The following is a 25181-nucleotide window of genomic DNA, read 5'->3' on the forward strand; positions in this document are numbered from 1 at the left end:
TTCGTTGATTATATTTATATTCTTCTTTTTGTCTCTTTTCGTTTGGTCCGTTTCATATGATAGGTCTATTGTAAAGTCCATTCTTCTTTTTATCAGAAATTTTGTAAACCTTGTCCAATCTGTTTTATTTTTTCCCTCTCTTATTTTTTGTGTTAGATTGTCCATTTGTACTATGTCTAATATTCTGATTATCCATTCCTCAGGAGTTGGGAGTCTTTTCCCTTTACAGACTTTTGCTCTTGTTAATCTGGCCGATATGCTTATGTAAAAAAAATATTCTGTCTTCATTTTTTTTAAAAAATTAGAGTTCATAAAACTTGAAAAGTACATTTCTAGTTCTAATTGGAATTTAATCCCTAAAATTTCCTGTGTCATTTGGTATACAATTTTCCAATATTCTTTTATTTTCTCACCGGCCCACCTTTGGTGAAAGAACGTCCCAATTTTTTTCTTGCATTTCCAACACAGGGTTGTTGTATGTCTTTCGGGTTGTGTGGCCATGTTCCAGAAGCATTCTCTCCTCTGAGGATGCCTGCCATAGATGTGGGCGAAACGTCAGGAGAGAATGCTTCTGGAACATGGCCACACAACCCAAAAGACATACAACAACCCTGTGATCCCGGCCATGAAAGCCTTCGACAACACATTTCCAACACATATTAGATTTCTTTTTATTAAGTTTTGATAATTTTCCTGGTGTATACTGCATCTTGTACCAGTTTTTTCTGATATCCGTTGCAGCCATGTATTTTAATTTTTCTTTCCAAATCTTCAAATATTGAAACCTGGCTCCCACGTCACCTCTTTTGCAGGGCAGTTTGCACACAGATGCATGATGTGCCCTTGGTTGTGTGTTCACATGCCCAATATCAGATCCGATTGTTTACGGTTGCGCTCCACCTTCTCGATGTAGGGCAAGGATTTCGAGCCTGTACAGCTTCAGCTCCTTCTTGAAATGGTTAAGATTAAGAGAAGGCGGTGTCGGAAAGGGGAGCTGGAGGTTTCCTAGCATTTCTCATGTGAAATTGTTCATAGATTAAATGCCAGCCTGGCTAAATTGGATGGTGCATGCAGCAGGTGCAGCCACATTGCCGGGCGCTGTTTTTGCATAGGTTCCCCAATTACGGGATTCATGGTATTCTCACGGACCGCTGCCCTTGCCACTTGGAGGATGCTAACAGGCCTTGCTTTATTTCTTTCCCCGCCAAACGCACAACAGCGAGCAGCCAGTGAAGTGGACAAAAGAGGCAAGGGTTTTGATGTTGCAATAGCATTTGGGGATATTCATCTTGAAAGGCCTGCAATAAAAGATGTGATCAAGGAACAACAAAATCAATTCAGCAATAAATCAGGCTAATACGGTTGGCCCTCTACATTTGTGGGTTTGAGTCTTGTGGATTAAATTTGTTGCACCCCTAGGCTGCGTAGGCACCTCAAAACCACACCGGAGCCCCAGAATATAAGCAAGCAAGCTGTTTATTGAAGATTGTATGCAAGCAATAGCAAATCAAAGTCTATAAAATGGGTTTGAATCCACAAGAATAAAGTACTTCAAAATTCTTGAAGCAAGAGACTATAAAAATCACTCAAAGAACACAGTCCAAACTAGATATCAAAGTAAGTCCTAAGAAAGGTATCAAGAATAGTCCAAACAATATATCAAGGATTAATCCAAGGCATGAGTGTGATGATGTGAGGCAGGGAGGAATCTTTTTGATCCCACCATACAGTTGCTACCAAAATGTAAAGGTGTCTGGATGATGATTTTTTTATAACCGCTGCCACCAATTTGCAATGATGTGAGGTAGGGATAATTTATTCTTTTTAATTCTTCTTATTTACTTCAGATGGTATCGTTGCTTAGTTTAGAATATAGGTGTGACAGAGACTTAGATGGCTTAAAGAACAAAACAAGTTTATTTCATGTACAAAGCTTGTGGTTGCAATCACTTCTTTAAGGCACTTAAATAACTGTTACAAATAGATGTTGAAGTGTTCTTACTTCCAAAATACTTTTTTTTCTCTCTTCAAAATTATTAACAGATCTCTTGGATCTCCTGGGATTAATTCCCCTTACTTATCAGCCTCTACATATAACCCTAAACAAGTCAGCTAACTTGCTTAGTCTGGCTTATTAGAGGTCTGCTTCCCTGGTTTCCCTAATCCTGAAACCAGTCTATCTCCTGTGACTCTCAGATCACAGACTCAGATTTGGACTTCCCTGGTTTCCCTAAACCTGAAACCAGCGTCCTTCCCCTGTGACTAAAAATCACAGACTAATCTGGGTTTAAAACATTCCCTCCTTTTCTTTCCAAACGGCGGTTGGCTCCGCCCCCGTTGCTATGGTAACCTGCCTCAGAATGCTGAGCTGGTTACCTTCCCCCTCGTATTGTCAACTCCAATACTTACCCATTTTAAACTTAGCCAAACATGACTTCTAAAACAAAATCAAACAAACATGTCATCCATAAATCAAAACAAAAACACACACTTCTTTACAATGAGTCAAACTGGAAACACAGGAAGCAAAACTGGAACACAGGAACAAAACTCCATGTTTAGTCCAAGGTACAGGGTCAATGCTGGAACAGAAGACAAGAGTCTTGGCTGGAGCAGAAATCCAAACTGCAAAATCACTGGAACATTCAACTGGATACACAGGAATCCACAGAAACAAGAATGAGGCTGGAACTCGAATCAAGATACAAAGCTGCAGGAAATAGCATGGAATTCAAAGGATCACAAAGCAGAGATCTTCCTCTCTTGGATAAGCAAAGTTAACACCTCTGAAACTTTCAGAGAAAGCAGCCCTTCTTAAGGGAAACACAAGGTCTCTTCCCGTGAGAAGTCTGCTCATTATTTTGTTTCAACTTTTTTTGCTCCTTCTAAAATACTCCCTTTCTCTCCTCTGCTGATTAATTGCCCGCTTTCTGTCAAATTCATTAACGTTATCACTTCCAGAATCCAAACTAGAATGCCCATCTGCCAAAAGAAAGTCCGACCTTGACTCCTTTGGGGAATGTGGTTCAAGCTGCCTACTTGAGACCATTATGTCTCTGGTCCCAGAATCCACTGGGACAAACTCTGGCTGCATAAGAATAGGAATCTCAGGCCTAAACCCAGAGTCCTCTGACAAGCCAGGTGCAGAGACAATCACGGACTGAATAGGCCCAACCTCAGGCTGGCCTGACAGCTCAGATGGAGGCTGGGCTACAACAAAATTATTTGCAGATTTGATTAAAATGTTTAATCAGATCTGCTGGAGACTGCCCATAGGATCATAGTGGAAGACCGAGAAACATCTCCCATTGTGTAGAAAACAGTAGCAGATTTGTATTCATTTTTTAATAATCTACATATTTATTATTTTTCAGCAATATAATTATTGTTATACCAGTTATAAAAACAATAATTTTCCACATATGGTTTGTATCACTATGTACGTCAATGTAAACCAATTTTCCCCACCTCCATTTGAAAAACGATAGTCAAAATTACCAAGGTTAAAGAAGTAAATGGACTTCCCATCTCAAACCGAAACTCAGGCTAAGTGAAAGTGCTTATCTCAAAGTGCTGCTCATATGTCAAAGCAAAAACCCAGGCCAAGTGACAGTGCTTAACTCAAAATGCTGCTCGTATTCCAAAGCAACACACATATCTCAAAATTCTACTTGTAGGTCAAAGTGAACACAGGCCAAGCAACAGCACTTAACTAAAATGCCACTTTTATGTCAAAGTGAAACCAGACCATGTGACATCACTTAACTCAAAATGTTTCTCGTATGTCAAAGCGAAACCAAAAAAAAGCAGCGAAACCCAGGCCAAGCAATGGCTCTTAACTCAAAATGCTGCTTGTATTTCAAAGCAAAACCCAGGCAGAGCAATAGCTCTTAACTCTAACCACTCTTAATTGGAATGCTCTTAAGTCGAGGCTCCACTGTCGTTCCACTACATGGTCAGTGTAGACTCATCTAATGCAGTTCAATGCAGTTCAAGCTGCATTATATGGCAGTGTAGACAGGGCCTTGGTCCAGTGCTCAAGCTGTTGATATATTCAGTTTGAAGTGCACAAGGACTATTTTACTTGCTTCATTTTCTCCATACATGGATTCAAAGTGCTGTTACCCATAAACTGCTCGTGGACTTGCATTGCACATTGCACATGGATGTGCTTGTGCATTTGAGTGTGAACTTGTGCATGTCCATTTGGTGTCTCGGTTCGGGAGCGTAACTTCGATTGTCATTCAAGAGAAGGGTTTGCAGAGCAGAACCGGTGCTTAACTCCAGAGGCAGGGATTTATGCTCCACGTGTATCCCGTGGCTCTGGCGCATGAAAGCCTTTCCTCTCAGTGGGATAGGAATTGGCCTGACAGCCCTTTCTCCATTAGCATGACCCTCTTTTTGCACTGATTAGACTCCGGCTTCCAAAGAATGGAAATGCAGGTATTATCACCCTTGCGGGGTTTAAATGATATGCTCATTTGTCCAAAGGTACTTTGTAAATGCTCCACCAACCTGGTGACATATCAAGGCGATTAAATGTATTGTAGTCAAATTGAATTAAAGGCAGATTAAGTACATTGTGTGACCTGCTTTGGACGTAATCCTCAGGAAGTTCAGTGAAGCAGCGGGGGGCCAAGGAGCTCTTCCGCTTGGCTTGACGATCCATCTTCTTAGATGCCATCTCCTTGAGCACTGGACGTGGGCAAGTCACACTCTTTCAGCCTCAGAGGAAGGCAACGGCAAGCGTCTTCTGAACAAATCTGGTCAAGAAAACCCCAGGATAAGATCACCTTGGGTCACCATAAGTCAGAGATGAGTTGAAGGCACACCGTTACAGAAGAGGTCTCAAGATATGGTGTTGCATTTGTGCCACGCTCCCTCTTCATTGAATTGCAAAAGCCAGTTATGGTCGTTCTTTGCTTTGGCAACCTGGACTTGAACGTGAATGTTCTGCATACAATTCCAAAACACTCAGCCAGTTCCTTGGAAGGAGTTGATGCATGCATAGGATGCTCACAAATTATGTTGCTTAGTTGGTTTTTGTCCAAGTATTTGGGCAGAAACAAGTTGGGTGGTCCTTCTGCATCCTCCCAGGTGAGACAATGGAGATGGGATGAGCCCTGAAACTGAGCAGGACAGCTCAACTACAATGATCAAAGGTCTGGAGGCCATGAATCTCTATGAGGAGCGTCTTAAAGAACTAGGTCTGTTTAGCCTGAAGAAGAGAATGTAGAGAGGAGACATGAGAGCCACGCATAAATATGTGAAAGGGTGTCATAAGGAAGAGGGAGCAGGCTTCTTTTCCTCTGCCCTTGAAACTAGGACTCAATGGAGTAATGGGTTCAAATGACAGGAAAGGAGATTCCATCTGAACATTAGGAAAAACTTCCTGACCATTGACCGTACAAGCTGTTCAACTGTCAGAGACAGAACGCCAGCAAGTAAAACAAAACTCAGTTTATTGAGGTTACAGAACTAAAAACGCCCATAGGAAACAAAGAACAAGGCAAACACTTGACTTCAGTGTGCTAAATAACAAAAAAGCAGCTCAGTTCGAGCTTAAACAGTTCAAAGGGATAAACCGGGTTAAACAGCAGTATAATCAGGATTAAATCAAAGAGCTTACTTCAGCTTGGCAAACAATGCAAACAAAAGAGGATCAACAGGAGTTAGAATGTAAACAAAAGACTGGCGGCAGATTCCTCTCTGCTACTCAGGAACAGCAGGGGAGTAAACCAGGCTTGTTTATTCCTTCCTGCAGCGAACGAAAGCGTGGTCGTAGTCAGGATTCAGGTTTAGGGTAACGGCAGTCAGCAGGGTCCCAATCCGGTCCAGCGGTTCAATAGCCAAGCGTAGTCGTCAAGGAATCCAAAGGTCTCACCGATAGCCAGCAGAAGGGTTAATCCGGAATCGTAGTCAGTCAGTCCAGCGTCAATCCTGTGAAAGTAGGTATTGCCCGTCAAAAAGACGACGGAGGTCCAAGCTATCAAGATTAAACACAAGTTGCACAGAGAAAAACCCCGCACAGTTCCTCCCGCCGTCAATGCCCAGTGTCCTTGGTAAACTTACGTATCCAGTAACGAATCACACCCGTCTTCAGGAAATTCCCCAGCAAGAGCCCAAGCGTCCGTCCAGATTACCTTGCCCAACGCAATTAGACATTGGTCCCAAACCCCATTTTATCACAGTTCAAGCTCATCATCGCTGTCAGCTGCCATCCCAATTCCAGACGCCCCAACATCATCATCCTCATCAGAGCTTAAGCACCTTCGACTACGCCCCACAGCATCCCCAGCTGTGGATCCCGCTCCATCCCTCCAACCAGTCCATGGGTCTGATCCTGCAACCCGCCACTCACCTCCCATGCTTTCATTGCCTGTTTCCCCAACACCCAAATCCTCCCTCACACGAGTCCATTCCATATCATCCTCCTCCGAGCTGGCCATCTCTTCCTCCAAACCCTGAGAAAAACCCTCAAATGAGTCCTCATCTGTCGGCTCTGCAAACAAATCCCAGAGCTGTTTCCTTTCACGCTCCTCGAGAGTGTCTGACTCTCGAGGAGTCTTACGACCCCTTCTTTCATTACCGGAGCCCGAAGGCTCAACCATAACATCAACAGTGGAACCCTCTGCCTTCTAGAACATGGCCATACAGCCCGGAAAACATACAACAACCCTGTGATCCCAGCCATGAAAGCCTTCGACAACACGTTCTAAGGTTTATTTCTGCATTTGATTTATTAAAATATTCCCATCCAAACCCAAGTAACAAAGGTGGAGGCATTACTTTTTATTCAACCCTCGTATATTGATCAGGCTCCCTAAAAAAGAGCAGGAAACATCTGAATCTTTATTTCTTATTTTTCACCAACAAAACGGGTGGACCAATGTGGCCAGTATCACTTTCTCTGATGAAGTCCAAACTTAGCACCCGGTGGATAAAGCCCAATTAGTAATAAGCAAGAACTGACTTGCTAGAAGCAAATTAAATGTTTTTATTGGTACGCCGCGTTCGGTGCAGCTGCTGCCGAGAAATAATATTCCGAACCGTACAGTGTAACTAAAGGAATAATAATCAGGGAAGAGTAGAGGCGCGGCGGAATAATAGGGCGGCAATGCAAATAAACAATGGCGTAATTACGGCCTCGCAACAGCGGCTAATGAAAGTGGTTCGCATCAGCGTGAAAACATGCTGTATATTGGCAGTCTGCACACTACATTTCCCTAATAAAAAAGTCTCTCCAGCCATTACCATTACTACCGACGCCGTTGTTGTTGTTAAGACGCCGCGTTGCCAAAGGCAATGTATTGTCAAAAGCAAAGCTGTGCAAAGATGCAATCAGCTCCCAATCTCCGCCAACAAGCAAAGCTTCATCCCCGTCCTCATTGCAGGATGATCCACAACCGCATTAAATATTCACAACCGATCATAAAAGCAAGATTCCCCCCCCCCCTAGTTTTATATGTCCCTGAGATCATCTCCAGGACTGTAATAAATGGCTCCCATTTTTTTCTATAATAGAATCAACCTGTCTCATTTCATAGAATCATAGAATCATAGAATAGTAGAGTTGGAAGAGACCACATGGGCCATCCAGTCCAACCCCCTGCTAAGAAGCAGGAAATCGCATTCAAAGCACCCCCGACAGATGGCCATCCAGCCTCTGCTTAAAAGCCTCCAAGGAAGGAGCCTCCACCACGGCCCCGGGGAGAGAGTTCCACTGCCGAACAGCCCTTCTCACAGTGAGGAAGTTCTTCCTGATGTTCAGGTGGAATCTCCTTTCCTGTAGTTTGAAGCCATTGTTCCGTGTCCTACTCTGCAGGGCAGCAGAAAACAAGCTTGCTCCCTCCTCCCTTTGACTTCCCCTCACGTATTTGTACATGGCTATCATGTCTCCTCTCAGCCTTCTCTTCTGCAGGCTAAACAGGCCCAGTTCTTTAAGCCGCTCCTCATAGGGCTTGTTTTCCAGACCCTTAATCATTTTAGTCGCCCTCCTCTGGACGCTTTCCAGCTTGTCAACATCTCCCTTCAACTGTGGTGCCCAAAATTGGACACAGTGTGATTCCAGGTGTGGTCTGACCAAGGCAGAATAGAATAAGGGGGAGCAGGACTTCCCTGGATCTAGACGCTATTCCCCTATTGATGCAGGCCAGAATCCCATTGGCTTTTTTAGCAGCCGCATCACATTGTTGGCTCATGTTTAACTTGTTGTCCACAAGGACTCCAAGGTCTTTTTCGCACACACTGCTGTCAAGCCAGGCGTCCCCCATTCTGTATCTTTGATTTCCATTTTTTCTGCCGAAGTGAAGTATCTTGCATTTGTCCCTGTTGAACTTCATTTTGTTAGTTTCGGCCCATCTCTCTAGTCTGTCAAGATCGTTTTGAATTCTGCTCCTGCCTTCTGGAGTGTTAGCTATCCCTCCCAGTTTGGTGTCGTCTGCAAACTTGATGATCGTGCCTTCTAACCCTTCGTCTAAGTCGTTAATAAAGATGTTGAACAGAACCGGGCCCAGGACGGAGCCCTGCTGATGGCACTCCACTCGTGACTTCTTTCCATGATGAAGACGACACATTGGTGAGCACCCTTTGGGTTCGTTCGCTTAGCCAATTACAGATCCACCTAACCGTAGTTTTGTCTAGCCCACATTTTACTAGTTTGTTTGCCAGAAGGTCGTGGGGGACTTTGTCGAAGGCCTTACTGAAATCCAGGTACGCTACATCCACGGCATTCCCTGTATCGACCCAACTCGTAACTCTATCGAAAAAAGAGATCAGATTAGTCTGGCATGACTTGTTTTTGGTAAATCCGTGTTGACTATTAGCAATGACCGCATTTGTTTCTAAGTGTTCGCAGACCACTTCCTTAATGATCTTTTCCAGAATCTTGCCTGGTATCGATGTGAGGCTGACCGGACGGTAATTGTTTGGGTCGTTCTTTTTTCCCTTCTTGAAGATAGGGCCCACATTCGCCCTCCTCCAATCTGCTGGGACTTCTCCCGTTCTCCAAGAACTCTCGAAGATAATTGCCAGTGGTTCTGAAATAACTTCCGCTAGTTCCTTCAGTACTCTTGGATGTAGCTGGTCTGGCCCTGGGAACTTGAATTCGTTTAGAGAGGCCAGGTGTTCCTGGACAACTTGTTTCTCCTCTTCTTTTCTCTCTCCTTCCTTCTGTAGGTATTTTTTCACCATTCTTCCTTTAATGAAGGTTTTGGTCTTGTTTAAGTGTTTGTTTCCTGCTCTGCCCCAAACTTTGAACTTTTATATGGGGAGAAAGTATTTTGCAAACAGACTGATTGGACTCCAACTCACATAATTCCTAACAGATGGCTATCATCATCATGAATGATTCCTCATGTCCAAGTCTGATTGCCTTCTGAATGTAGGGTCTTGGCAGTTGGTCTGTAGGTGACTGTAGAGACCTATTCTTGACCTGCATGTTCTTCTGCAGTGAGGACATTGGTTTCCAGGTGGACGGCAGTCCTGGTCAAGGTTGGCTTGGTGCATCTTCTTCCTCTTGACCCGTTTCCCCCTTCTGACCTCCATTCGTGCCTCTTCGAATTCCACAGCACTGTTGCTCACAGCTGATCTCCAGTTAGACCAGTGGTTCCCAGCCTTTGGGCCTCCAGATGTTTTGAACTTCAACTCCCAGAAATCCCAGCCAGCCTACCAGCTGTTAGGAACTGTGGGAGATGAAGTCCAAAACACATGGAGGCCCAAAGGCTGGGAACCACTAAGTTAGATGCTCGAGGGCCAGGGCTTCCCAGTTCTCTCTCGGTGTCTATGTCACATTTTTTAAAAGATCTTTACATCTCTTTTCATGTCCATCAACATTCCATTTCCTTTCTTGAGTTGAGTGTATAGTAACTGCTTTGGGAGACGGTGATCTTTGGGCATTTGGACAATGAGGACTTCAGTCTGGTGGAGTTGATGGAATAGGACCATGGCTTCAATGCTGGTGGTCTTTGCTTCTTCCAGCACGCCAACATTTCTCCGCCTGTCTTTTTCTCCAAGGGATTTGCAAGATTTTTTGGAGGCGACGCTGATAGAATCATTACAAGAGTTGAGTGTGACGTCTGTAGACAATCCATGTTTCACAAGCTTATAGCGGAGTTGGGACGACAATAGTTTTATAAGCAAGCACCTTGATATCCCGATGGATGTCCCGATCCTCAAACACTCTCTGCTTCATTCGAGAAAATGCTGCACTCGCAGAGCTCAGGCGGTGTTGTATTTCAGTGTCAATGTTGACTTTTGTGGAGAGGTGGCTGCCAAGGGAGCGGAAAGGGTCAACATTTTCTAACATTACACCATTAAGCTGTCTTCCTGGCCTTGCAGAGGGATTGGCTGGTGTCTGTTGGAAGAGCACTTTGGTTTTCTCGATGTTCAATGCGAGTCCAAGCTTCTCGTATGCTTCTGCAAAGGTGTTTAGAGTGGCTTGTAGGTCTTCTTCTGAATGCGCACAGACTACGTTATCATTGGCATATTGGAGTTCTATAACATATGTTGTTGTGACCTTGGTTTTGGCTTTCAGTCTGTTGAGGTTAAATAGTTTGTCATCTATCCAATACGTAAAGGTAAAGGTTTTCCCCTGGCATTAAGTCCAGTCATGTCTGACTCTGGGGGTTGTTGCTCATCTCCATTTCTAAGCCGAAGAGCCAGCGTTGTCCGTAGACACCTCCAAGGTCATGTGGCCAGGATGACTGCATGGAGCGCTGTTACCTTCCCGCCAGAACGGTACCTATTGATCTACTCACATTGGCATGTTTTCGAACTGCTAAGTTGGAAGAAGCTGGAACTAACAGCGGCCGCTCACGCCACTCCCGGGGTTTGAACCTGGGACCTTTCGGTCCGCAATTTCAGCAGCTCAGTGCTTTAACACACTGCGCCACTACTGTATTAGATTACTGTATTTCCACACCAGTTGGAAGCATCCTGTCACCTAGGTGCAGTATCATAGTGATGAAGATGGAAAATAGGGTAGACCCACTGAATCAATAGGATTCACCAATGAGAAGAATGAAAAATATCATGCAGTTGAGATGTGCAGATCTTCCCTGTAGAGCCTTCGCCTGCCCTTGTTTGTTTTCCCAGGCATAACCATCAGTTCTAGTCGCCCGCTTTCCCCTCCCCTGTAATCCAGCAGCAACAGTAAACAAGTGAATTGGGATATTAATTTCATTTTGGATGGCTGAAATACTCGCCTTCCTTGGTCATTTCAATTGCTTCCACCTCAATAGATCCTTCTTGCCTTCGATGGCAAGGTCATTGCTGCCGTCTTCATATCTGAAGCCGTGTTTAACTGAGTTTAATCTAAATATTCAACTGGTGTGTGCCGGTTAACAAATTCCATTGCTGCTGTGATGTTTACTTGTACAGGGACATGTATTGCAGTGTGCATAGGTCATACTTTATTTATTCCATAGGCTTCCAGTGCACGACATTTATCTCTGAACTAGGATAAGGATCGATACCAATAACTGCTCTGTGCTCCATAGTTTTGAATGGGCAGATTATTCATATGTAGAACCCCCTGTGTGCGTTTCCTGGGCTGTTTCCCAGCCTGTTTTCTTGCGAAGCCTAAGCTATTTCTAAATTACCAAATAGATTTTGATTTATTAAGTCATTGATTGATTTAATTCATATCCTAAGATGAGACCGAGGGTGTTGAATTAATGCACCTTGACACTATTTTAAGCGGCTCAATGCTGCAGAGTCCTGAGAGATGAAGTTTTGGTGACACTAAAGAGTTTGGATTCGTGGCTCCATTGTGTCTTATTGCGCATCTGCACTGTAGAACAAATGCAGTTTGACACCACTTTAACAACCACATCTATGGAATTGCGGGAATTGTAATTTTGCAAGGACTTGCCTCCCTTTTTTCCTGTGGCCTTTCACTCTTCCAAATTCTGTCTCCTTTGCCTCCAATGCATTGTTTTGATGCTGCTTCTATGACTCCAAATGCATATGCATCATGCACCAGGTCCAATTTTTCACTAATAATAGGGCTCCAACCATAGTGTTTTCCCCAATGCTTTTGGGAATCAGTGTTTGATTTTGTTCAAAAATTTCGCTGGGTTATGAATGCATATAGGCACCCTTGTTAGACGCATTAAATTGCTTATTGTCCTGTTAGCCTGCTTAACATCTCCTTGTTGCTCTACATGGCTTTGAAATGTTTACACCGATTTCATTATGCGCTGTTCTGAGATCCTCGGGTATGAATATTTCAATAGGCAGTAAATAGGTTTCTCCCTCCCTCCACGGTTTATCATTAAAATGGTTTTCGCAAACACAGAAGCAGATTTCGGATTATTTCCAAGTTGGGGGAAGTATCTTGCATTCTTTCAGAGTCTGGTTCCCTAGAGGATCCTGGAGTAAACAACAACAACAACAACAACGACAACAACGACAGCAACAACTTTTTGCTGTGATACCTTCTATCCACAGCAAAATACTAAAGTCCAATGGCTTTTGCAGAACCGTGGGCAGTACAATCTGCTCTGGATTTTAGTCCAAAATTTAACAGCAGTCTCCAAATGGCTGAACCTGATACCTCTAAATTATTATCCAAAGATCTCAGGACATGTCGCATTCAAATCAATTTAAAGCTGCAAACAGGTGCTGGAATCTGATCTGATTCCATTGCATAGTTTTACAAAATGTTGGGATGAGAACTTCAAGAGAATTAAAATTATATATACACATACAAATATATTAATGTAGGGGGTAAATACATGAAATAAAAACATGAAGGGGAAAATACAGCAAGGTATTTGATGGAAAAAATATTGTTGACATACAGTACTATCAATTTTGATTAAAGGGGGGGGGAATTAAGGGATGATTGAGATGAGTGATAAAAGAAGAAATTCCTATGGGAGTTGTAGTTTTTGCAAGGTCTTCCACCTTCTCTACCAAACTGGAAATCCCAGGCCTCCATAGCATTGAGCCATGGCAGTTCAAACAGAGTCAAGCTGCATCCATTCTCCAATGTATGTAAATACTAGACCCTTGGACCATGTAAAACTACAGCTCCCAGGCCTCCATAGCATTGAGCCATGCCAGTCCAAGTGGGTTCAAACTGTATCCATTTTACAGTGTATGTGGATGACTGCTCAGACCTTGTAAAACTGCAAATCCCAGGACTCCATAGCATTGAGCCATGTCAGTCCAAGTGGTGTTAAACTGCATCCGTTCAACAGTGCGGATGCACCCTATGGGCGGAAAGGAATGTTAACCTTGGTTTCCCAAATCCCAACGCAGTGCTACAAACACAACACCGTTTCCGATCTGAGCTTGCTTTTCAATTTAGAACAGAACGTTCTTGTTTCCCGTAACGGATGTTTTCCAGCCTAAATGTGAAAACAAGAGGAAGCCTTAGGACAGACCAAGCGATTGCTGCTCTCTCGGCTGCCGTGCTGCGTATTGATTCTGGGCCGGGGAGGGCGCCTTTTGTAAATTGAATTGGGGAAAGCAGCCGCGCTCGGCTACAGTTTCCAAATTGCGGTTATTATTGATAACAGCAAAGGCCCGTCCCGGTTTGCCGGCTAAATCCGATCCGTTAAGCTCCGCTGGCCCAGCCGTGATGGAGAGGCAGCCGTGCTCTCACGGATTAGCAGGTCTTAAGAGCCACAAACCCGGCTGGAAGCAACGGGAGGGAGGGATCCGTGCTATCAGCAAGTGCATTCGGCAGCATTTCCCATGTACACTCAGGGGAAGCTTACTCTTTGGCCCCTGACAGCAATAGACGTCGCGTGAGTTTTGTTCCTGGGTTATAATATACATGTCATTTCCTAATTGGTTCTATCATAAAAAACATGGGAAAAGTTTATTAAACTGCACAAACTTTACTTCCAACCCAGCAGGATGACTTGAGCAATCAAACCCATTGCAATGATCTCCTTGGCTTCCAAAGTTTGATTGGATAGAAAACTCTGAAAATTTTGGGGGTTATTTATAAGCGAGAACAGCAGTGAGCCCCAACAATCTCAAATGGAAAGTGGGGTGTTTTCCGTTCCTAACATGAGAGATGGTGAGATAATTCTGGGTGTTCATTGACCACTTCCAACACATTTCTGGGCAATACCTCCAAAAACGAGTGGAATGATTCAAAAAGGTTTCATTTCATGTTGTAGTACAGCCTTTTGGCTTCTTGATTCCTGTTTCATTCATACTTTTTTTATCCAACAAGAAGCTTAGTGGAGAAGGAAGCTGCACATAGGGGTTCCCTACTTATTGGACAGGTTCAAAAAGTGAAAATGGTTGAAATGGGGAATCTCTTCTTGTAAGCAAAACACTATATTACAAGTACAGATATATTATCTGAAGCACAAATGCTATTTGAGACAAAAGCAACAGCAAGATGTCACTGACTTTATTGAGAGAGAGAAAGCGCAATGTGTAGTGAGTGGCAAGCGCATCCTATAAACATGATGAAAGAGTAGAGCAAGCATTGAATGCAGCCAGTCTTCCGGATCCACAGATTCCACCATCGACAGCTTGAAAAGGAGGCTGGCTGGGAATAGCTAATTGAATAACATCTTGGGACTTTGTATGACTTCCCTGGATGTGAAGTGTGAATCCTCCCCCACAAAATACCCTTTTATTGCTTTTGCATAGAAACCTTTGTCTTGACATGACAATTATCCATTTCCATGCACCGGGCCGGGCTGTGGTGCAGCTGGCTAGTAACCAGCTGCTATAAATCACTACTGACCGAGAGATCATGAGTTCGAAGCCTGGGTCGGGTTAAGCCTCTGACCATTAATAGCCCCGGCTTGCTGTTGACCTATGCAGCCCTGAAAGACAGTTGCACTTGTCAATTAGGAAAATTTAGGGACGCTTTATGCGGCAGGCTAATTTACAACACCATAAAAAACTGCCAGCAAAACACGAGGAAAGGAATGCGGAAGTACAGCCACTACTGGACGGTGAAGCAACAGCTCCCCCTGTGGCCGGAATCGTGAAGCTGGAAAAATGTTAAAAATGCCTCTGAGTCTGTCTAATGTATGTTGTTTGTCTGTTGGCATTGAATGTTTGCCATATATGTGTTCATTGTAATCCGCCCTGAGTCCCCTTCGGGGTGAGAAGGGCGGAATATAAATACTGTAAATAAATAAATGTTGAAACTTTGGAAGAAACAAAGTTTCACATTAGGAAGACAATGAAGTCGCCCCAACGACCATTTTTGCCCACCCCGTTCACACTATCCAGCCATGGCAACATCCTCTGGAATCCAAAGATTAGTGGCATTTTAATACTGTCTGCCAGAAAGCTCTTGCATCTCCTCAAACTACAATTTCCTTTAAATTCTTAACCTGGATCCATGGCAATGAAAGTGGAATCAATGTGTTGTAATTGGACACTTTATTAAAAAAACATAAAAGTAACTTCATCTATTACTCAACAGTAGCATTACGAAAAAGGAATATTAGTCATAAAGTCAACCATTCATTATTCATATGTTCGGTAGCTTTGCCCGCAAGGCATGAGTAACGGCTGATTCACATTTTTAAGTATTGTTTCCAGGCTCTCATTTGGAGATAAAAGGCAACAGAGAGCTCTAGCCTGCAAGGCGATCTTTCTCCCTTGGGATCTGACTCATGCGCTCGGATCAGCCTGCATTGGGTAGAGGAGACCAATTGCATCAGTAGGGTGTTGCTCCAAAGGGTCTACTTGGGCTGAAATGTAACCAATAAGAGTGTGAAGTTTTCCTCAATGGCCTCGATTCCATTGGTTACTCCCTACAAGAGTGAAACCATTGAGTGGGCTGCAGGTTGGTGAGACCTGGCTTGGAAAGAATCCATTTGAAAGGAATCTGGGAGACATAGGAGACCACAAGCTGAGGTTGATGCAAGAGCGTGATGTGGCAGCTCAGAAATCCAATGGGATTCTAGTGAGCACCAACAGGAGTGTAGTGTCTAGATTGGAAAATTCATAGTCCCACCACTCTCTTCTGCTTCAGTCAGGTCTTTTCACCTGGAATAATAACCCTGTGTCCAGTTCAGGGCAAAAAACATTCAGGAAGGAGATGAACAAGATGGAAAGTGTCCAGAGATAGGAGACTACAGTGGACAAAGGTCTGAAAACCATGAATCCCTATGAAGATCAACTTGGGGAACTGGAGATTTTTAGCTTGAAGAGAAGAAGGTGGCGAAGGGACATGAGAGCCAGGTTGAATGGGAAAGGATGTCCCATTGAGGAGGGGGCAGGCTTAGAATCATAGAATAATAGAGCTGGAAGAGACCACATGATCCATCTAGTCCAACCTCTATTCTACCAAGCAGGAAAAGCACAATCAAAGCACCCCAATGGATAGCCATCCTGTTGTAGCCCAGCCTCCATCTGAGCTGTCAGGTGAGCCTGAGGTTGGCCCCATTCAGCCTGTGATTGTCCTGCACCTGCCTTGTCAGAGGTGCAGACAGAGTTTGTTCCCCACCTGCCTTGCCAGAGGACTCTGGGTTTGGGCCTGAGATGCAGCCAGAGTTTGCCCCAGTGGATTCTGGGACCAGGGACAGACTGGTTGCAAGCAGGCCTCTTGAACCGCATTCCTCAAAGGAGTCAAGGTCAGACCTTCTTTTTCCAGATGGACATTCTAGTTTGGATGTAGGAACTGATCAGGTGGAGAGGGATAATGAGCTTGACAGGAGGAGAGCAATAACTCAGTTGAGAAAAGAAAAGGAGTGTATTAGGAGGAGTAGGCGTCTGCTTTTGAAACGAAATAATGAGCTACCTTCTCAAGGTATGGGACCTTGAATTTCCCATAAGAAGCCTTGCTTTCTCTGACACAGCCAGAGGTGGTAATGTTGCTAATTCAAGAAGGAAGATCTTTGCTTCATGTGTATTTCTGCGGCCTTGTATCTTGTTTCAAGTTTCAGCCTTGCTTGTCCTGTGTTTCCAGTTAATTTTGCAGTTTGGATTTGTGTTCCAGCCAAGACCTTTGCCTTGTGTTCCAGTTGAGACCCTTGTTTTATGATCCAGCTTGGACTCTGTACCTCGGACTAAATTTGGAGTGTTGTTCCTGCATTCTAGTGTACCATCCTGTGTTTCCAGTTTGATTCATGCCTTGGACTAATCCTTGAAACTCTTGTTTGGACTACCAGTGATATCTTTCGTTGGACCCACTTTGATATCCAGTTTGGACTATGTTCTTTGAGTGGTTTTTATAGACTCTTGCTTCAAGTTTATCAAGTACAGTAGAGTCTCACTTATCCAACATAAACGGGCCAGCAGAATGTTGGATAAGTGAATATGTTGGATAATAAGGAGAGATTAAGAAAAAGCCTATTAAACATCAAATTAGGTTATGATTTTACAAATTAAGCACCCAAACATCATGTTTAACAACAAATTTGACAGAAAAAGTAGTTCAATACGCAGTAATGTTATGTTGTAATTACTGTGTTTACAAATTTAGCACCAAAATATCATGATATATTGAAAACATTGACTACAAAAATGCGTTGGATAATCCAGAATGTTGGATAAATGAGTGTTGGATAAGTGAGACTCTACTGTACTTTGTTCTTGTGGATTAAAACCCATTTAATGGACTTTGAATTTTATCTTCAATAAACAGTTTCCTTTCTTATATTCTGGGGCTTCAGTGTGGTTTTGAGGTGTCTACGCAGCCTAGGGGTGCAACACATCCAGCCTCTGTTTTAAAGCCTCCAAAGAAGGAGCTTCCACCAGACTCCGAGGCAGAGGGTTCCACTGTTGAACAAGTCTTCATACAGTCAGGAAGTTCTTCCTAATCTTCAGGTGGAATCTCATCTCCTGTAACTTGAACCCATGGCTCCATTGAGTCCTAGTTTCCAGGCAGAAGGAAACGAGCTTGTTTCCTGCTCTTCCAGAGACTTGGACACAATGAGCAATGGGTTCAAACTTCACAAAAAGAGATTCAACCTAAACTTTAGGAAGATCTTACTGGCGGTCAGAACTGTTCAACAGTGGAGTCTGCTGCTGTGGAATCCAAGCAAGACACAGGCTATTCTTTATGTTGAGAGTAATGCCCGATTTTCACAACAACACCTTAGGGAACAAGGATTAAGTCTATGGTCATACCTAATTAGAGCTACCAAATGGGGTTAGGTTGATTTAACCACATCTGGACCTAATAGTCATACTTCTCTGTCCGAGTAATCCTAGCCATGGGGAAACTTGGGTCTGTCCAGGTGTTTTGGACTCCAACTCCCACCATTCCTAACAGCCTCAGGCTTAAGCGGCTGAGGGGGAAAAGGAAGGATCCTGAGGCTGTTAGGAATGGTGGGAGTTGGAGTCCAAAACACCTGGAGGACCCAAGTGTCAGGATGTGAAAGCCCAGCATTCATAACAACTGTACTCTCCACAACCTGCCAGAGCAATGGGGGGTGGGAGATAATCTAAATGATAAGAGCCATCTGGCCAGGGTGGGTTTTATGGCCAGCTCTGGTTTTTCAAGTCTGGGAAAGGACTATATAACAGATACGTGTTAATGTGGGGAGGGGGGAAGGTAGGAGGTGGATATACTTGGGGTTTGGCGGGAATACATCAGTTCCAGCTTCGTTTTCATCTTGTAAAGAAGGTCCTCAATAAAGCGTTTCCACGGAGCTGCCTGTGTGAGCCTGCTTTGAGTCCTATAGCTTTCAAGAGCTGACACCAAATTTTCCCCATGCCTGGTATAACCTCTGTAACTGAATATCTTCTCCACCCTGGAAGTCTGGTGGCGTCTCCTTCTCTGGAGGCTAGATGGCTATCTGTTGTGTCTTCCTACCTGGTAGAAGAGGGTTGGACTGGATGGTCTTTGGGGTCTCTTCCAACTCTGTGGCTCTAAGAGACCACTGTGGTGCCAATATGAGAAGTGTCCCTGGCTGCTTGACTGCATGCCAATGAATAATGGAAGAAGACGCTTCTCCTTCTCAGGTCAAGCGAGAGTTCTGGCTGAATGCGGCTGTCGTCGCAGCCATGTTTCAAACACGCAGCTCCGGCAGCTTGTTCCCACCACCGAGCAGATGACACGTTAATGGACTTCCCAGGTATCGCCCGGGTATAAATAGCCGTGATCCCATTGTGATGAACCACAGGCTTCTTTGGAATTGTCGTGTGCCGCGGAAGAGCCTCGGAGCAAAAGGACACCTTTTAAAACAGCAGAGGACACTTATCACCCATTTGCCGTAATAACTGCCAGCCCTTTCCGAGTCAAGCAGGATGGAAATGCATGTCACTCATTTTAGGGCTGCCTTGCTTTGTCATTTCGAGTCTCCGGGTGCCCCTCTACACTATAGAATTGGAGCAGTTTGATCCCACTTTCACGGTGGAATCCTGGGAGTTGCAGTTTGGTGAGGCACAAACGCTCTTGAGCAGAAAAGACCTTGTAATGCTATCACTCCCATTATGCTATAGCAATGAGCCGTGGCAGTTAAAGTGGTGTCAAACTGCATTCATTCTACAAGCGTAGATGCAGCATCGGGCACTGGCCTATGTTATTAGTACTCCTAATATATTGCACAACTATAATTTTATTCTCTGCCCCAAGATTGAAGTGCCATTATGTCGCCCTTGACTATTGGTTACGCTTTTATTAAGTGATGTTGTGATTTTATAGCTCTGATGTATTAATTTGTTGTGATATGGAATGTATTTTATGTTGTTGTATTTTATTGTATATTTCTAGGCTTGGTCCCCATGTAAGCTGCCCTGAGTCCCCCTGGGAAGATGGGGCAGGATACAAGAATAAAGTTGTTGTTGTTGTTGTTGCTGCTGTTGTTGTTGTTGTTGTTATTTTATTATATGACACAGCAAACAAGATAGACATGCTGGATTTCATATCACAAAATCACAAGTCGAACACTTCCCAAGTGTCTAGGACTGTGTGATGTATTTTCGGATGATGCGTGCAGATCCCAGTCAGGTGGCCTTTTGCAGTTGGCAGATTGTAATTTTGTCAATGTCTATTGTTTCCAAATGCCGGCTGAGATCTTTTGGCACAGCACCCAGTGTGCCCATCACCACCGGGACCACCTGCACTGGTTTCTGCCAGAGTCTTTGAAGTTCAGTCTTGAGGTCCTGAGAGCGGCTGAGTTTTTCCTGTTGTTTTTCATCAATGCGACTGTCACCTGGGATGGCGACATCAATGATCCAAACCTTTTTCTTTTCCACAACTGTGATGTCTGGTGTGTTGTGTTCCAGAACTTTGTCAGTCTGGAAGTCCCACAGTATCTTTGTGTGTTCATTTTCCAATACTTTTGCAGGTTTGTGATCCCACCAGTTCTTTGCTGCTGGCAGGTGGTACTTGAGGCATAAGTTCCAATGAATCATTTGGGTCACATAGTTGTGCCTCTGTTTGTAGTCTGTGCGATTTTCTTACAGCAGCTGAGGATATGATCAATGGTTTCGTTGGTTTCCTTGCAGAGTGTGCATTTTGGGTCATCAGCTGATTTTTCAATCTTGGCCTTAATTGTATTTGTCCTGATGTCTTGCTCCTGGGCTGCAAGGATCAGGCCTTCTGTCTCCTTCTTCAGGGTCCCATTTGTGAGCCAGAGCCAGGTCTTCTCCTTGTTAGCTGTTCCTTCAATTTTGTCAAGGAACTTTCCATGCAGTGTTTTGTTGTGCCAGCTGTCAGCTCTAGTTTGTAGTGCAGTTTTCTTGTACTGGTTTTTTGTCTGTTGTGCTTTGAGGAGTTTCTGATTTTTGACTTCAATCAAAGCAGGTTCTTCACTTTGCCTTACATATTCTGCCAGGGCATGTTGTTGTTGTTGTTGTTGTTGTTGTTGTTGTTGTTCTTCTTCTTCTTCTTCTTCTTCTTCTTCTTCTTCTTCTTCTTCTTCTTCTTCTTCATCGGTCCCCTTGTGTCATTCTATGGCAATCTTCCACCCCAAGATTCAGTATCTTCCCCAGGCCTCTTTCTTTGAATGCCTAAAGCTCCATCGGTAAATCCTCAACTCAAGTTGAGCATAATGTTAAAATTCTGAGGAATGGAAAGCTAATGCTGGAGGACAGAAGTCTTAAGTCATGGAGGGATTTGTTCCTTTTGTCCCCCCCCCCCACCCCTTCCCAAAGACGTCCTCCTTTGAAGGATCTCTTTTTGCCAGGCTTTCCATGTGCCAACAGCCTAAAGGAGACCATAGAGGGAAGTAGAGAACTAAACCAAAAGTATTGTTGTGCATTTTCCAGGCTATATGGCCATGTTCCTGATGTTCCGCCCACATCTATGGCAGACATCCTCAGAGGTTGTGAGGTATATGAAGAAAACTAAGCAAGGAAGGTTTATATATCTGTGGATGGTCCAGGATGGGAGAAAGGACTCTTTATCTGTTGGAGGCCAGTGTGAATGTTGTAATTAATCACATTGATTAGCATTAATGGCCTTGCCAGATTCATTCCTGCCTGCGGAAATCCTTTGTTCGGAGGTGTGAGCTGCCCCTGATTGATTCATGCCTGGAATTCCTCTGTTTTCAGAGTGTTGCTTCTTATTTACTGTTCTGATTTTAGAGTTTTTTAATACTGGTAGCCAGATTTTGTTCATTTTCATGGTTTCCTCCTTTCTGTTGAAATTGTCCACATGCTTGTGGATTTCAATGGCTTCTCTGTGTCGCCTGACATGATGGTTGTGAGAGTGGTCCAGCATTTCTGTGTGCGCTGCGTTTGGTGGACCCTATGTAGACTTGTCCACAGCTGCATGGTGTACAGTTCAACAACACATTAAACCTATCTATCATGCTATCCTGAAAATCCTAAATAATTGCCAAAAGTTTAGTTATCAAAGAGATTTAGCTCCTCTTACATAAATCTCCTGCTCCCCTAAGAGGCTCAACAGACCCTTCATTTATGATATGTAGCCTGATTCAGAGTCACGCGAAGGCAGGAGCATTATCGTAATTGTTACCAGTTGTTTTTGCTTGTTTGCCTGGTTTTGTTTTGCCCTGCCATGTCACAGCCCTGCTTTCATGCAAAACAGCTTTTCAACGTGGTGCCAACACTATTTTGGCTCCTTGCGTGCCTCCTGGGGGCAATTATGGTGCATATTTTATGGGCCTTTATGGCATGCCAGTCGTTATCAGCTGTCTGGATTAGGGACAAAGCGTTTTCGAATTCTGGCAAATCCGCCATCGCTGTCTCCTCTCAATTGCTGAGGACCTTATCACACGACGTTCTGAAAATGGGTCTTGGCATTGCAAACCCATTTTGCTTTGAGATGGGCACACTGGGATAACAACTAACTAATGTTATTGCAAGAGAAAAGACATTGCCTCAAGCCAAGCTGAGTGGACACCCAGATGAATGGCAGGAGAAGAGATGATCAAATGGCCAAGAGAGTCCGCTTGGTCTTAACTAGTGTTGTAATAGATGCAGTTTGCTTTTGTCTTTGTTCAACCATCTGTTGATGGACTGGAGTTTGTGAACATATTCCAATTCTGTGTTGCTCTTTCCGGTCTTTCTTTTTTGGTTGTTCAAGGACAGCTGTTCTGGGGTCTGCCATAGAAAGTCCATGAAGCTCCAAGCTTCCTGTGACTAGTTGTTGTGTTTTGCCTCTCCAAATGTCTGACATGCCCATCCATCATCCAGCCAGTTTGCCCTGTAAGGAATGCCAAAGGGCATTGTTGGCAGGGGGTGGCGTATATCACCTTCCGGAATGAGCTGGGGAAGTTTCCTCTAGTATTGTTATTGATCTGATTGGGTCCTCTAATGACGCTTCCTGAGTCGATGTCTGGGCAGAGTTGGCACCAGGATTTCGGGCAAGATCTTGCAGTTGGTTAGGTATTCTTCTTAATCAAATCTCTTTGTTGTACAGTAGACTCTTGTTTATCCAGCCTTCGCTTATCCAACGTTCTGTATTATCCAACACAGCTTGTCTCCTGCCTGGATCCACAGCTGTTTCTCTAGCAGCAACACGCAGCAGGTCAACATGGCCAACAACAACACAAGTTCAGCCACACTCCCAAACAAGTGCAGATTGTTGTAAAACATGATGTTTTGGTGCTTAAGTTGTCAAATCATAACGTAATTTGATGTTTAATAGGATTTTCCTTAATCCCTTCTTATTAGCCAGCTTTTTTGCTTATCCAGCGTTCTGCCGGCCCGTTTATGTTGGATAAGCGAGACTCTACTGTAACTGGAATCCATTGGTTTCAAATTACACTATGTAACACAATTTTTGTTCCTGGTTATAAATGTCATTTCCTAATTGGTTCTATCCTAAAAACATGGGGAAAGTTTATTAAACTGCAAAAACTTTGTCTTTGTGGGACATCCTGCTGTGCGTTTTGCTCTAGTGTTTCAATGAATATATCACAGAGTCTCAACCAATTCAACGTAGTTTGTGACAGCCACAAAAACAAATGTGTTGTTGAAGGCCTCACAACCTCTGAGGATGCCTGCCACAGATGCAGGCAAAATGTCAGAAGAGAATGCTTCTGGATGGTCATACAGCCTGGAAAACACACAACAACCCACAAAAATGAAGTTTCTGGAGTAGAACAACAACTCTCAAAGTAAGGACTGCACGATTAGATGGAAACTTTCAAACCAAGAACAGAACATTTTGCAAATTTTGTTACATAGTGTTATTATTCCCTGCTGGTGGTCTCCCAATTATGAACTTCCTAGATGTGGTCACTCTTGGCTTCTGTAATCAGTTGTGATCAGGAACGTATGAGCCTAGGAAGGTGTCCTGCTAGTGATTCAGATCCATGGGAGTGATTCAGAAGTTGTCGTCCAGTATTTGTGGCTCCCCATGAGCTCTTCTCCTCGCCCTGCCATCATCTTCTCTTCCAATTGGTCCCCCATCCAAGTCCTAGTACAAAAGTTTACCCTGCTTTGCTTCCACACCCGAAACAAGGCTGTTCAGGATCAGAAAGTGAGATGGAAAAGCTGCAACAAGAGAATGCTTTCGTTTGTGAGAAAAGAGTTGCAGAGAGCACTGATGAACAGGGCCATGAATGGACACATAAGACACACAGGCGTGTGCTTGCATGAAGTCATCTCGCGGTCGGATTTCTTGTTGCCATGAAAGGCGTCTGTTGGGGCTGAGACGATCAGTTAAACAACCCATTTTTCTGGTTCTTAAGATCCATTTTGGGACAATTTGTACTTTGCTACAGACACGGTGCTTTTCAAAGAAGAAAGAAAACATTGTGCACCAAACCACAGCTGTCATCCTGGTACTGAATTAAGTTTGTGTCAGCTTCTCTGCAGAAGGGTTTGGGCATTTTTATCTAAAGGAAGAAGTCCATCATTAGTTAACTGGAACACCTAAGTAACAGCAAATATTCCTTTCTATCCCGCTTTCAAAATGGGACAAAACAATCAATTGCATTCGGGTGTGTGTTGCAGATGGAGATGCATTGGAGACAGCTGTTTATTGCAAATGGCACATAAAGGTACACAGGGTTATGTGCCTGGATATATGCTGAGCATTTGGTTTTGTGTACAACTGCATTCCAGCATTGTGTGGCATCTCCACATTGTTGCAAAAGGCTGCCCTTCCTTCATGTTTATGTATTTGTCGAGCTGAACCTTTCTTTCTTCTCTTCTCTTGTTGTGTCTCCTTCTAGGCTGGGCAACAGCGCTGGTGGGAGCAGGAGATTGCGGTCAACGGGAAGATCCAAAAAGGAGAGTTGATCACTTACAATCTGACCGAGTTGATCAAGCCGGAAGCCTACGAAGTGCGCCTGACCCCAGTCACCATATTCGGAGATGGAGATTCCACCATTCGCGTAATCAAGTACAGCGGTAAGAGGAAGGCTTTTCTCAGGTCTTGGAAGATGGTCTGGAAACTATGAATCCCTTTGACAAAAGACTGAGGGATCTTGGAGAAGAGGAGGCTGAGAGAAGGGGGCACGAGAGACAGGTTTATATCTTAGAGAGGCTGTCCTATTGACATGGATCCAGCTTGGTTTCTGCTGCTCTAGGGACTAGGGGTGTCAAACTACATTAATTGTACAGTGTAGATACAGATACTCTAAGACACAAAAGAGCAATGGATTCACACTCCAGGAGAAGATATTCCACCTAAACCTTAGGAAGAACCTCACATCAGTCAGAGTTGTTTGGCAGGAAAATGTCCGGTAGTGTCTCCAGAGGCTGAAGGGAGTCATTGTTTAGAGAATCATTGCTTTTGGGTTCTTGCCTGGAAGACCAGGGTTGGACTAGATGGCCCTGGAGTCCCTTCCAACTCTATGGGTGTCTTGGTCCATGCAGGG

General features: G+C 44.0%; 1 protein-coding gene across 4 annotated transcripts in view; it reads left to right on the forward strand.

Moving 5' to 3' along the window:
- Positions 1–25181, forward strand: part of mdga2 (MAM domain containing glycosylphosphatidylinositol anchor 2) — a 514926-nt gene that overhangs the window by 458230 nt on the left and 31515 nt on the right. For all 4 annotated transcript variants that reach the window (XM_062968720.1, XM_062968722.1, XM_062968721.1 and 1 more), the window contains exon 11: positions 24534–24711. In XM_062968720.1, the coding sequence (XP_062824790.1) occupies positions 24534–24711 (178 nt within the window). The remainder of the gene's footprint in view (positions 1–24533; positions 24712–25181) is intronic.

Source organism: Anolis carolinensis, chromosome 1 (genome assembly GCF_035594765.1).
Source record: "Anolis carolinensis isolate JA03-04 chromosome 1, rAnoCar3.1.pri, whole genome shotgun sequence".
Taxonomy (NCBI): Eukaryota; Metazoa; Chordata; class Lepidosauria; order Squamata; family Dactyloidae; genus Anolis; species Anolis carolinensis.